The sequence below is a fragment of the Necator americanus genome, chromosome III (genome assembly GCF_031761385.1).
Source record: "Necator americanus strain Aroian chromosome III, whole genome shotgun sequence".
NCBI lineage: Eukaryota > Metazoa > Nematoda > Chromadorea > Rhabditida > Ancylostomatidae > Necator > Necator americanus.
The window spans coordinates 26,619,559-26,633,415 of NC_087373.1; the positions used below are offsets into that span (position 1 = coordinate 26,619,559).

General features: G+C 40.5%; 1 protein-coding gene across 2 annotated transcripts; it reads left to right on the forward strand.

The window, feature by feature from the left end:
* Positions 1-175: 175 nt before the first annotated feature.
* On the forward strand, positions 176-13,557 carry RB195_011029 (uncharacterized protein; the record flags this gene model as incomplete). Of its 2 annotated transcripts, none has more annotated exons than XM_064192279.1 (11): positions 176-208; positions 3,311-3,455; positions 5,823-5,896; positions 6,169-6,304; positions 8,185-8,325; positions 8,386-8,627; positions 8,700-8,840; positions 9,405-9,499; positions 12,706-12,842; positions 13,186-13,346; positions 13,429-13,557. In XM_064192279.1, the coding sequence occupies 11 exons, from the start codon at positions 176-178 to the stop codon at positions 13,555-13,557; spliced, it is 1,434 nt and encodes a 477-aa protein (XP_064049861.1). The 2 variants fall into 2 exon arrangements, with proteins under 2 accessions (XP_064049861.1, XP_064049862.1); XM_064192278.1 differs by lacking the exon at positions 176-208 and adding an exon at positions 3,709-3,820 and having other exon boundaries at positions 3,317-3,484; positions 6,019-6,304; positions 13,174-13,346.
* Positions 13,558-13,857: the final 300 nt, after the last annotated feature.

The following is a 13,857-nucleotide window of genomic DNA, read 5'->3' on the forward strand; positions in this document are numbered from 1 at the left end:
ACTTTACAAAAGGACCGAAGCATGGCGGTGAACTTGCTAAGATTTATTTCAATTGAACTCGTTTTACAGGTCATTAAAAGGACAAAGATCATGATGTGTGTACGTCCAGTAATTTCTGGCGCTTAATAAGAGCAGTTACAAGTAGTACATTTGTGGCGCAGCCTTAGACTACTCAATGCAGTTAAAAGCTCAAAAGGAACTGTTCAAAGTAAGTTTTAATCTGTCACAATTTCTTTCGTTATTTCTAGATAGTCACATCTTACTGTAAGTCTCAGTCGTCTGTATAGTTTCTGTTTCTTGCAATTTGGCGTATTGATTGTTCTAATCATTTGAAAAAGTACACATTTGTAATCTTTTCCCGAAAACCTGAGAAAAAAAATAAAACGTTGAAAAAACATTAATTCCGCGTACAGCTTCACTAATGCATCTAATCTAAACTTAACATCGAAGATTTTTCTAGTTGCATAATTTATTGGAGACCTTAACAAAGTTCTATATGGATTTAGAATGCCGTTGTGGCCGCTCTGCAAAAAAAAAATAAAAAATACTACATATTAAATTGACCTGCTGCAGATAATGGAATTAAGGGTGTCGACAACGATTATGAATGTGCTCACACTCAATTTTCACTTAAATTGTAGTTTCTGAAGAAAGCGTAACATTCCAAAATTCTGCGATTTGAAAAAGCAAAACAGCATACCTGTACGATATTTTTTCCTTCCTCCCCCAAAGATATATGTGTTTCTCCTCCTACCAAAAAATAATGTTGGGATCTGTCCAGGAGTGAGAGTAAAATGGTGGTGTTCTAACGTGTCTCGTAAGAAAATTCGAACAGCACGGGCGTTTCCCACACAGTTTTCGATACTATTAAAGGAAATTATGATCAATACGCTCATAATTTATTTATTTAATCCGTAATTCGCCCCCCCCCCCCTTACATTATCTTTTCGTGGAGAGATCCCAACATCGTCAATATCGCCGAGTGCTGCCTTTCGTTGAAGTGTTAATTGTAGTTTCTGAAGAAAGCGTAACAAGTACCAAACTCTGCGATGATAGTGCAGATCTAAACTTTGTTAGTTCTTTCTTTTCCTCTTTCTTGGAATTTACGCCTCAAAACCTGGTCTCCTTAAGTTGGCTCATTTCGTGATTCATTTCTCAAAAATGTGCGGAAGGTCGTTCCACATGTCGCGATTTTAATTCCCTGGTCTTTAGAGATGAGACGGAGCTTTGAAGCGGAGTTGCACCTGCGGTTTTCCAATTCTACTAAAAGCTTCATTTTGATTTCCAGAAAGGTCTCAGTTTTATTATACCTAGCAGATCCAACGTTCATCACAAAAATTTAATACATCAGCTGCTGCTCAGAAGTCACTTTAAATCGTGTATGCGTCCACCTTTGCGTAGCCCTGCGACTCTGACTTGAAGTCCACCCTTTTGGTGCGTTCTAGTGGAATCGATCAATGTCAACCACTTTATTTCTTTTTTATGTTTTTTAATAGCACTCTGGCTCGTTGCGTACTCTGGATTTCAATCCATGTTTTCATGAAGTACTATTTTAATTCAAAAATATGGCGTATTTCATTGTACTCCTCTTAAATCCAGTTATTCAGTTTCTTTGTATCTGAGTTTTTCAAAGCATTTATACAAATTGCAATGCTTGATAAAAATCGTGAAAGCGGAACACATTTGCGGTAACTATTCACAGGAGCTGCGGGAAAGTTAATATAAAAGGCTTCAGGTGGTGAGTTTCATTTTTGCTTGGAGCTAAAAAGAACTACAGCGTCTAAAATGTCTCTAAAATGGATTGTAAGTCTTTTCTTTGTAGCTTCTGCACAGTTTCGAGACATGATATCACGTAATTGACAATGTTGAGATCTTTGTGAAAAACTATGGAGTCAGAGGTAAACGCAGAATACGAGTATGAGCATAGCTATGCTAAATTCTCTCTCTTCGTCCTGAAAAACTGCATGGGAACTGCCTTGGCTCCTCCGAGCGCCACCTTTGCAGATGCTCCAGCTCCCTCAGGAGCCTGTTTATTTGTTTTACTTGAATAGGCTGCTGAGGAAGGCTCATTGATTGTCAACCGTTCCTTCTAAAGTACCACGTATTAATTAGTTAACTCCGTCCCATTTTTTAGGACAATTTTTAGATTTTAGCGGGACCACGCTCGCACTCCCAATCTACTTCTCAAACCTTATATTTGCCACACACACCAACTTTGTCAGTTTGATGGTTCATGGTCGTTAAAAGCATCGTGGTACGATGCCTCTCACGCAAACGTTGCACACTGAATATTATCCAAAAAATCAAATCCACAACCATAGGACGGCGATCCATTCCTGATGATTTTGCTAGTACGCATTAATTTACTGTACCGTAGCCATTATCAATATTAAGGTACATCTCAGAAAATACAGAATTACCTCAAGAAAGTTAATTTCAGAGTTAACGCCAACACATTATCCTTCATCCTTTACCATAACCCTGCTTCTTGCTGGCACAGGCCTCCTACGATCGCTGCACTTTTAAGTTCCGCTTATCTCACAAAACCCTTTCGGGAATAGGTAGGATCGCCGAGCGAACACCGCGAGTTTTGTCTGCCTGGGTAATCACATCAAAAACATGATATTGAAAACCGAGAGTGGTGGCGGTACCGGGCAGCGCAGCCAGTGCCCAAGGTCACTCGCCTCTCGCATATCCGATCGACACTGCACCGATGGCACCGCCAAATTCATTCGCCTTTTAAGATGCATCGCTTGCTTCGTTTTTTCGATGTCGAATGAATGATAATACGAAAATGAATGATCATTCGACATCGAGCGCCACAATCCCCATCTTTTGTTCGGACTTCGCTGCGCTCGTTAAGTTAACCCTATGCCCGACTAAATCATGAGCCGAGATCTAACCCTACCTGTATCTTGCTGATTATCCTGTTTTCGTTGCCAATATCACTTTTTCGGTGGGAGATTTACCAATGTAGGATTAAGCGGGATTCGTTTTCTAAGTATTGGCCTGAAAATAACCCTAAACATAGGCAAATTCTTCCACGAAAATATATTTCCGGGAATTAGTGCTCAAAATATCGTTAAAGCTTTGCGGCTGTCAATGTTCATAGCTTCAGCTTTAAATTAGTAGTTTTCCTAAACTAAATTGTATGGAGATAAAATTGTCTAAAGAGACAAAGAAGTGTTAAATTCTACAATCTTGCTGTTTTCTATAGATATCTTGCTTCATTCTTCCCTTATACTAACTTCCTTGCAATAACCTTCCTTTGAACTAACTCTTATAATGCAATATTTATTTTCATGCACAGCTTCATATGAGCACCGCAACAGTCACATACCATAAACTGCCGCCACTCTCAGGATGGAATCCGAATGAACCAGAGCAGAACTCTCAACTAAGATCGGCGCAGAACAATCAGCAGAACAGCTACGTGGGAGGACAGGAGTTCACTGGTGAAGAGTTTGGCGTTAGGAAGAATTTAGTAAGCTATGGTAGTGCTAGAAAAAAGGATTCGGCCAATTGAGTGGTTTCAGTTTTGCAAAAATCGTTTCCAAAGAGTTCATTATCCCAAACATCTAATAAACAATGAGATATTTTAAACTTAAAGAACTTAAATAAGCAAAATGATATCAGATTTTTGTCCTTGGATTTTCATTCGTACGTGACTGGAAAAAGTAGTCACGATCCGAGTCTCTATGTCGCCAGTGTCGACAAAAGCCTGTGCTAAGTCTTTTCGAACCAACTAAGCGTATTCGCGTTCCGATGGGTTATCGATCGGCCAAATCGGATATTTCATACTCTTTGCGATGGCAAACCTGTGAGTGACAACTAACTGGTGGTTTCTCTTCCGAAGTGTGACCTCGAAAACAAACAATAGACAAAACAACACTGAAAAATGAAATCCTAGCGAGACTGCTATTCATTCAATGATACGAGGATAGAAACACATTGTTTCGGCTTAAAACATCGTTTATCCGATTACAAGTAGGAGAACGAAAACGACAGAGTGCCAGTAGCAAAACCAGTGAGCATATCACAAGCCAGGAAAAGATATACGTGCGTAATACATGGTTATACATCCGTTCTTCTGAAGGAATTGGAAGCAGATAGGGGACATAAATACTTACTTACTTAGATACTTAGATAGCCCATCTTCACCGGACGTGCGGGCCCCAGCACCGTTTCCATTCGTTTCGTTCTCTCGCCATGATGTCCTCAAGTCCTGCGATTGGTGTTGACGACAGGAATGTAAATATAAATTCCAAATTTCACGCGAACTCATTATTTTGCATCTACTGGATCAGAGCTGTTGCCTCGACTAACACTGCAGTAACCTTCGATTCTCTGGAAGTTATACGACAACCACGTAATTCAATGCGTAGTTTCATCCTCTTCTTTTCGACCTGTGATCAGCTATACTTCCAGGGGTGTCAACACATATACTACTATCATTTCCAGCGAAATGCGCTGATATCAAAGAAAGGGAGTCGAAATTGGAAAGTTTGACACACACACCCACCGGGTATCCGGCCCTTTTTTATCATCAAATTGATAAGATTCGGAGATCGCCGTGACTTCTTAAAGTTTTACGAACAAAATCTCTCCCATCGCATTCGAATGTAAGACAAATCTGGTACATCACTATGAAAGGTACCTTTTCAGCTACCCCTATAAGGCAATCTTGCTGAGGGACTCCCCAATACCAGTTATGATTCGTCTCACCATCACCATCATTCTGTTTTTAGAGATTTTTCCCCATGTTTCCACATTCTTTGGACACAGATTTATTCGTGAAGAGGAGAGAGTTTGCAGAGCGACTTTGTCTCTGGATTCAACCACTAGGACTCATCATTCAATCAGGATTTTCTTTTCTGCCAAGGATTGCCTTCACGTTGCACACTTCACTGACTGGAGGTTGATCATGAACGAAATTTTTTCTCAGTCTGCGTAGTCTGCGTATTTTATTTTAGAATGGCTCTTGAAGAGCGGTTCTAGAATATTTTGGCAGGAAGTCTTAAGCCTCACTAAACTGTACTTTAAGACATAGAACTCATGCAATTCTAGAGACTACTTTGATTTTAGCGGCTGTAGCACAGTCGGTAAGAGGTTTCGCTGTCTGCACGATCAATGAGAGGTTCGAATCAGCCCCAGCACCACCAAGCCTTTCATCCTAAGTAGAAAAACTGGAAACATTGGTTCCAGACCTGCCTGGAAGGATAAAAACACTGATTTAATACATCGGCTAGCCCCCCTCCCCAAGTCATTGTATAGGCCAGATATACGATCGTAAACCCCAAACGATTCTGAATTGAAGTGAACGTTGTGGCGCATCCCAAGCGGATTGATTAACGCCAGAAACTTCATCCTTTATCCTTTTTCCTTTTGCTTCGATCTACGGAATAGACGGAAAATCATAATTGAAAATTCTATTCAAGAAAGATGGTCTTCAGTCAGTCCTCACTTTTATTTTGGTCCTGTTGACACTACTAATACTGTTACCACTAAGTAGTCAAGTTCGAGTTCTTTAAAAAAGTTTTTTCTTTCTCTCTGTCGTTCTTTCCTCTCTCAGTATTAGTAGAGAGAAAATGAAACATAATGTCAAGGCACGAAGGAAATTCGTGAGGATTTCTCACCTTCTGTAGCAGGAGAATGACCTGCCAACCCACCACCCTCACGCTTTGAAGGGCCAGTCTTGTTGTGTAAAATTCAGGCGAAATTCTAGTGAGCTCTGTTCCATGTTTGTTTTTTTTTGTTTTGTTTTATGGCACACCTGCAAGTGTTTTCAATAAATAAATAAATGAATAAAATTCAATTTTCAGGCGAAGAAGTGAAATGGTCGCATTACATCGCCCAAGAACGGTACCACGACCAACTAGCTCAGAATCCTAGTCAGGTAAGCCAAATCTAGAAACGTTCTTTGCCCAGACGTACAAATTTTGCCGCGTTTTCTGAATTCCATCATCCGCTGGTGACTCATCGAAAAACCTCATGCATTTCGCAAGCATTAGTATCAAGATTGCCCGTGTGCGTGGCCTTGAGTCTCGTTTTCGCAAGGACGCTTGGAACACTGAAAAACACTCCCTGTTGTTTTGTTCTGGAGGTCTAAGAACGGATATTGGAGGTCCATATGGTGAGAATGCTGGTGAAATGTACTTAATATTGCAGCAACCAACAAGGAAGCCGAGAGGATCGAAATGTAGAGCTCCGACATTGGCGTTGCCTGGCGAGGAGTTGTGCCTCGTATGTGGGGACAAGGCCTCAGGATATCACTACAATGCTCTCACTTGTGAAGGCTGCAAAGGTTAATTCTCGGATTTTGAAACACTTGGCATCGATCGTAACAACAGTTTCATCCATTTCATTCATTCGAACTAGCGGTATAGAAAACATGTTTCGCACTGCTGAATAATATCCTAAAAGGATCAGATGCCTTGAAAGCCTACCAGTTATTTGACTGTAGACGAATAGTTGCCTAACAACGAATAGGAAACGCAGTGTTTCAAAAATTAAAATCAGTCTCCGGTGGATGATGACCATAAAACAACTAGTCCAATTTGACATCTCCACGAGCCAATTAGCAACGATTCCGCTACCTTTCAAAGTTAAGCATTTGGAGTGAAGGATAATTGCTGTACATCTGCGTTGAATTAGGCGAAACCAATGCGTTTACTGCAACGATGATTATCTTACTGTGCTTTCTCTTTCTACCCTGTTCCACAGCTGGCGCAGTTGCCCGGCACAACTCAAATCCGCGTCTCGCTCGCATGGTGCGACGGGAGCACCCGCTGCTATACTGTTATTATACAAATGTAGCAAAGTATGACAACTTTTTTATTGTTATATCCTGCTCACACTTTTCATAGCTCGCCTTCCATAAATAATAGATTTTCAAAGAATGGAATCGAAAATAAAAGAATAAAGGTTGCATACAAAGCGCAACCAAGTTTCGGTACTAGAATATGCTTTGAAAACTAGTTCAGCACTATAAAGTTCAAAGAACTCATCAGAACTCAGCAAAGAGATCATCTTCAGCATAAGAGAACTCATCTTCGATTTTTATTTACTTGTACTATTGAAAAAGTATGCTTATGGGTAAGACAAACTCCATTTTTCATTTTTTTTTCAAAGATTTTGATAGTCAGTCCATAGCTCCTTTCTTTTTTAATTGACAATCAAATGAGTTAAATGGCAAAATTTGCTCTTCTAAAGGATAGGAAGGAGATAAGTACTAAGACATTCGGAGGAATTTTCCACCTCCTCAGACATGGGATGATGGATTTTCCTCGCTAAAGATAGGGCTCTATACGTTGTTTCCCAGAAAAAAGGAATCAGGAGCACCAGCACCATTAGTTGACCTACTTGATGGTGAAGTTAACTAAACAGCAACCCCTTTGACACAGGAGTAAAATCCAGTTTACGCAGTTTCATTAAGTCAGTCCTTTCAGTGTGAAGATTCGTTTTTTTTTTTTGCGCAACTGACACGTCTGATTCTTGGGACTGTGGGGAGCGGAGACGTTTTGAGTTTATGCTCATGGTACAAACGACGTCGCGAATTCTATTTACGACAGAAAAAAGTTTTAAGGGCAGCACACACCGAAATTGACGATGTTAGGATCTCTCCACGAAAAAAGTAGACTTAGGGGTGTAGCTCACGCAGATAAATACGATCGCTCCATCTATCCTGTTCTATTAAAAAAATCACATGAGGAGGATCAAATCTTTCCACGAGGCACCTACTAACGCCCTACATCTGCGAGCCCAGGCGTATGCGCCACATCTGTCAGAGAGCGGGAAAGGCAGCGCCAGAAGCCAATTTATTGTCCGCTTTCCACTTCGTTTTTCATGACAATTATGGGGCCAGAATGGAAATTTTTCAGCGGAGAAACTGTACCTGGTCCTTTTGTAGGAGACACTTCAGCTACTGTTGGAAAATTGCGTTTCAGTCTCTCCCCGTCCAAACTTCTGCAGTTCCGAAACATGAAAACAATAAAAGAAATGCACGCGCGATGATCACTGTTGATTGATGCAGTGATTTCGTAATTTTGTCTCACTTTTGTAGGTAGTTCCAAGTGAAATGTTCTTTTTGACAGAGAGTTGGAGAAGAACATACACGTGCAGCTCTTGAAATCCACAGATGATCTTGTCTTTATCAGAATAGATCTAGTGACGTCTACTTCTTAGGCTTTTTCCGACGTTCGATCACGCGTCGGGCGGTTTACTATTGCAAATTTGGACAAACATGTGACATCGACATGTATATGAGACGAAAATGCCAGCATTGCAGACTCGAAAAATGCATGAGGATTGGGATGAGAGCCGAATGTAAGTTATTCAGTACTCATATTAATGCCGACTGTTATTTCCGACTTTGACAATTTCTAGTGGTCATACCAGAGGAACAATGTCGGATGAAGAGAGAAGCAAAACTGCGACAACGATCGAATACTAGGGAAGGATCAGAATTGCCTTCACCATCTTCAAGCGAATTGCCATCACAGATTGTTTGTGACTCGGCCGTAGTGGAGCACGACTTGCCGCCTGAGACAAATGAACTCATCTGTAGAATAACCTCCACTTCACAACAAGCTGCGCTTGTTAAGGACGAAGCTATTGCTTCTCTTTCGGTTGGTTCACAAAAATGTTTCGTGTTTAAAAGGCAGTGTACATTGGTGTTAGAATATAGAGCCGTTTTCAAGATGCAAACATCTCCACGCTCCTCAGCGTTCCAGCAATTGGCAGAGTTAACCATACTAGAAGCCCAACATGTTCACGAAACAGTGCGACAATTACCAGGATTCTCAAGGCTTTGCGAAGAAGATAGGAGAATACTGCAGAAGGTCTAATTTAATATAAGAAGTAATGCTGAGAAAAATAACTCTGAACTTTTCATGAAAAGGATAAAAGGATACAGTCACTGGCGTATCAATCCACTTGGGATGTGCCAACGCGTTTTACTGGAAATCGTAATCGTTGAGGTTTTGGGACGCGTGTTGGCCTATATAGGGACTTGGTAAAATAAATAAATTGGTATCAGAGTTGTCTGGCAGAGAAATTCTCATTAGGAACTTATTTTATAACCCTATTTGAACAGACCAAAAAGAGGTGGTTCAGTGGAATGTCTTTATTATGTGAATACAGGTGAGCAGAACAATTGCCAGCAATAGGATTGGATGAATGAATGGGCAGAGCGTTGTGTGCCGCACTCTTGGACCGTAGAAGTAGTAATATGAGCTAGAATAATCATAACCGCGAACGGTACTTTATACCACGCCTCTTGTACATCATCGGGGTCGATGATAGAGCTGATCAATTAGCTTCCATCATAACGGACTTAACTGTTAAAATCATCTAACGGTACAGAACCGTCCACAAATCAATCACTGAGCTGCTCACCTGTTCAGGCCTCGAAGACTGAAATCCTAATGCTTCGTACTGCGAGGAAGTATGACGCCACTGAACGTTGCCTTTACCTTGGGCACGACCGCTACTCTTTTCGGTGAGTGATTTTCTGAACAGTAAATTGGTTCTGCACATGAGAACATATTAATTTCTAACAAATTCTGTGGATTAAGTGACTCTGCGTAGCATTTTGTGGGCACCGTTAAACTAATTTCTGTATCGCTTAAACATCTCCGCATCTCTTCGAAGATGGTCACAATGGACACGCAAGAGTTACGCATGTCTTCCCTCTGAGGCAGCATGTGAACGAGGCGCATCTGCTGTGTGGCGCAGTGTTAAGAGGTCTTGTTGTGCATAGTTGATAGGTCAGAATCGCATTGATCCTCCCATTTTTTCAACGTTTAACGTTTTCAACGAGTTGGTAGCGGAGTAGTTTTAGAGGGTCCAGTTCTTAACTTAATTAATGTAGACAATACGAAAATAGAAATTGCAGTATAAAAGCGCGATTCTTCGACATATTTAATATCAATATATCGAATAATATCAATATATTTAAACTTTATTTTCATGGAATTCGACGGTTTAGTGGTTCTATAGATGCTGTTTTAACTGTACTGACACAGTTTGAAATTTTACGGTATTCGAGGGGCCGTAACCTTTTTTGTGGATTATATGAAGAAGTCACTAACAAATTTAATTTGAACTCCTAAATGTTAATCTGCGGAACTGTGGTGAATAACGAAACACTTACGGCCACGCCATGCAGTGCGACCTGGCCAGTTAGTAGTGCTAGATGAGGACACTAATTTGATGCACTGGCTGACTTTCAGTAGTGATTGTGTAGGCCACATGTGCTTCTATAAACTTTGACCTAATGTCGATAGCGTTGGCGCATCTCAAACGGATTGATGAACTCCAGACACCGAACGATCTATTATTTATCCTTCAAAGTCCGTGCAATAGGCAATTACAGATGCTGGAACCTGTTTGTTCGGATTGCCGCGACGTGTTTCTCTTCTTTCTTCCTCTGCTTTCTCTTCTTCATATGCATTGTTGTTGACTCTGCTCATTCGGAAAACCATGAGAGCCAACGCAAGACTTCTATAGTTGGTCTCTCCTTTTGCTTTCCCTTCTGAGATTAATTTCTTAAATACTTCTACAAATGGATGTAAACGACGCAGTGGAAGAACAAGATACTTTATTGTGTTCCCAGAATCATTGTCTACCTGTCGGATTGTTATTTTATATTTAATGCCCGCCTGTTTTTCTTTAAACTGGTATTCAATCACTTTAGCATTGCACTGCAGAATTCAGGATAGCAATCCTGATAAGCTCTATCGTGCACGTTAACAGTTAGTTATTTCCAATGATTGTAAGATATGGCTGAATTCGCAACCTAGTCTGTTTCCCGTATGCTTTAAAGGCATCACCCCACGAAACTTAGGTGGGACGGATTTCAGGTGGAGTATTCGTATACGGCATAGTAGATTATGGAGAGAAGGGTGATTTCGTCCATTTCTTCCTAATTGCCGTAAAAAAAGGACCGAAAGATGTCGCGCGTGCACAAGGCTGCGCGCTCCGATCGAACTCGTTGCAAAAAGTAGCGCTAGAACGCTCGAAGCCGTATTTTCCGTGCCGTTTTCTCTCCATAATCTACTATGCCGCATACGAATACTCCATCTGAAATCCGTACCACCTCAGATTTGTGGGTTGATGCATTTAAATGGCGTCGCGCTCATGAATGCTTTTTTTCAGTTGGGATGATACATACTAGTAAGGACCTTTTCCGTTTTTCGTTGCAACGTACGTGATTCCAATCCAATACACATGCGGTTGAAAATTAAAACAGCTCACAATATAACTTCTAATTTCGATATATTGAGGCCTTTCTGATTTACGACATCCACGTGTTCATTTCCGGAAACCATAGGAGTCGCGAATCTCAGCGAATAAAAGAATGCTATCCAAATTTTTCATGAAGTTTGATTTGTAGAACTGAGGAAGAAAGTTGGGCATAGCTGATGTGATTAACTAACGCGTTCTAGTTAAAAAAATTCTTTGATTTCGTAGCTTTACAAAGTGAATTTCGAAAGAAAAACTGTATTGACCGAAAACTGTCAGGAAATCGAATGTTATAATTTTGTCAAAACTAAGTGAAGTTTGGTGCAGTTGCGTAGATGGCTGCGCTCGATGCGTTGGAGAGCAGCGCTTAGAGTCCAGGAAGGGTAATCGCGAACTGCAGTGATGGTGCTAGCAAAGGTCCCTACACGATCCCACCCGCTACACACCACTGCGGGCTTTGAGGGCAGCGACTTACGCAAACTGCTATGAAGTGCAAGTCGTTTTGAACAATAACAGGATATTGTCCCAATGGGAAACGATACTTAGTATCATGAAAATGAAACCGTCGCTCGTTCGTAGTTAAATATCCGCGAAAAAAGTGCCCAAAAGCACGCGCTTTACTTTATTTCCTTTTACTCACTTTTACTGGTGGTCCTACTCTCATTCAAGATCTTATCGGCAACAACCCAAGAAACCTGCAATCACGAGATGAGTCAAAATCCTCTCTCGTTTCTAACATATTCGATTATTATTATTGTTCAACCGTATTCGCTTCGACGGTTGAAGCTTCTCATTTTATATCTGCTTTACCATCAATACTTCTATATTTATTTACTTCAATATATAAGTAAATATATATCCATATACACATGCTCAAAATGCAAAATACAAGCTTGGAAGCCTCATGAAGGTGTACACATCTTCGTCCAACATTCATACGAAAGTCTAGTCCCCGCCACCGTTTTTGCAGAAGAAAGTCAAAATTGTAGAAGTGGTCCTTCCCTACATTTCGACAACGATATCCGGTTCCCAGTTGCAACGTGGCGGCTATTTCTGATCTTTCTTTCCACTAAAGTGGTCAAAGGAGAAATCTTTGTCGAACAAATCAAGTTCTTCGAACTTGATCTGGTTTTTTCAATCTTATCCTAAAGGCCCTTTATAGAAATACTTCATCGAACTTTACAGAATTCTATTAGAACCGTTTTTTTTCTCACAGAATTCATCAACGATGACTGAAGAGTAGTTGACTGGAACGACTAGTAACTTGAGGGATTCCACTATTTGCGTGATGTTCTAGCTGAATTCCTGCTTTAGAAGGATCCCCCAAAACTATGAATATAAAATTTACTTTATCGTCTCTTCAACATTTTACCGATTGGTTTTGGTGCCCAAAGATTTAATCATAGCGTTCAAATAAAAAAAACCTGGAAAGAGTTATCGTTCATCACTCTCGAACTTCAGATATGATATGCAGAAGTACTGTGAGGCAGGAATGGCACCGTTCGCCGACTTCGTTTTCGAATTGGCCCGGAGACTTGCAGAATTAGCGCCTGACACTACTGAGATGCTGCTAATGGAAGCTGTGATTGCGTTTTCGGGTATTATCTTTTTAATTGATTTTTTTCATTGCTATTGTTCCAATTTTTATCGGAGCATCTCTGAGGTGTTAGCTGTGCAATCTTGATTAATTACTACTAGCAAGTATGTACATAGTAGGAGTTATTTGATTTTCCCGAAAACCAGCATATCCTGAATGGAGCACAAAAACTGTTCGCACCAAGCACTCGGGGCACTGTTAGAATTCTAATTAGTTTAAATGAATGCCAATTTACATTCTTGGATTCTTGAGCTTAATCCGTGTGAAAGGAAAATCAAAGCGGGTTAGATCAAGCTATCATAAATTCAAAAAAAATGACAAGTTTACTTAAGATAAATTTGTAGAAAGACCTGGCTTGTTAGATGCTCGCACGATTGAAGAGACTCAGGAGATCTACATTGATGCCCTACAGCAGTATGTTGAGGTGAAAAGATCCAGAAATGTCACATCTCACCATCGATTCCTTGCCATTCTGGCAGACCTCCGAAGATTTCTTCTAGAACATGTGAGACGACTGTTTTTCAGCTTTTTTTCGCTCTGTTTTGCAACGAAAGTTCAGCAAAAGTGCTTCCTAACTATAATTTTAGGTAGAAGTCGCATCGTCTACGAATAATGACTACGACAGCATTCTTGATGTCAAACCGGAGAAATCTTTGCTTGAACAAATGATGCTGCAAAGAGATCATCCGTTCTCCTCCTATCATGCTTCCCACTGAACGATCAAGTGTTTGCTCACAGAATTTGTATAAGTTTGTTAATTTCTGCAACATAGCTATTCTTCCAGGGTCACTGTAGTTGCGGTTTTAAATCCTTCACCGGTTCTCCATGATTTCAATGTCTTACTATCATATTTCACGTGTATAAAGGTACAATTTTTTGAGTGTTAGACTTAATCTATAGATTGCGTTAGGACAAAAGAGCACTTCGACATGATATGAGTACATCAGCGGAAATCCTCACCCAACTAAATGAGTTAGAACACGCAGTTGCTTTCCATTAAAATGTTTAAGTCACTG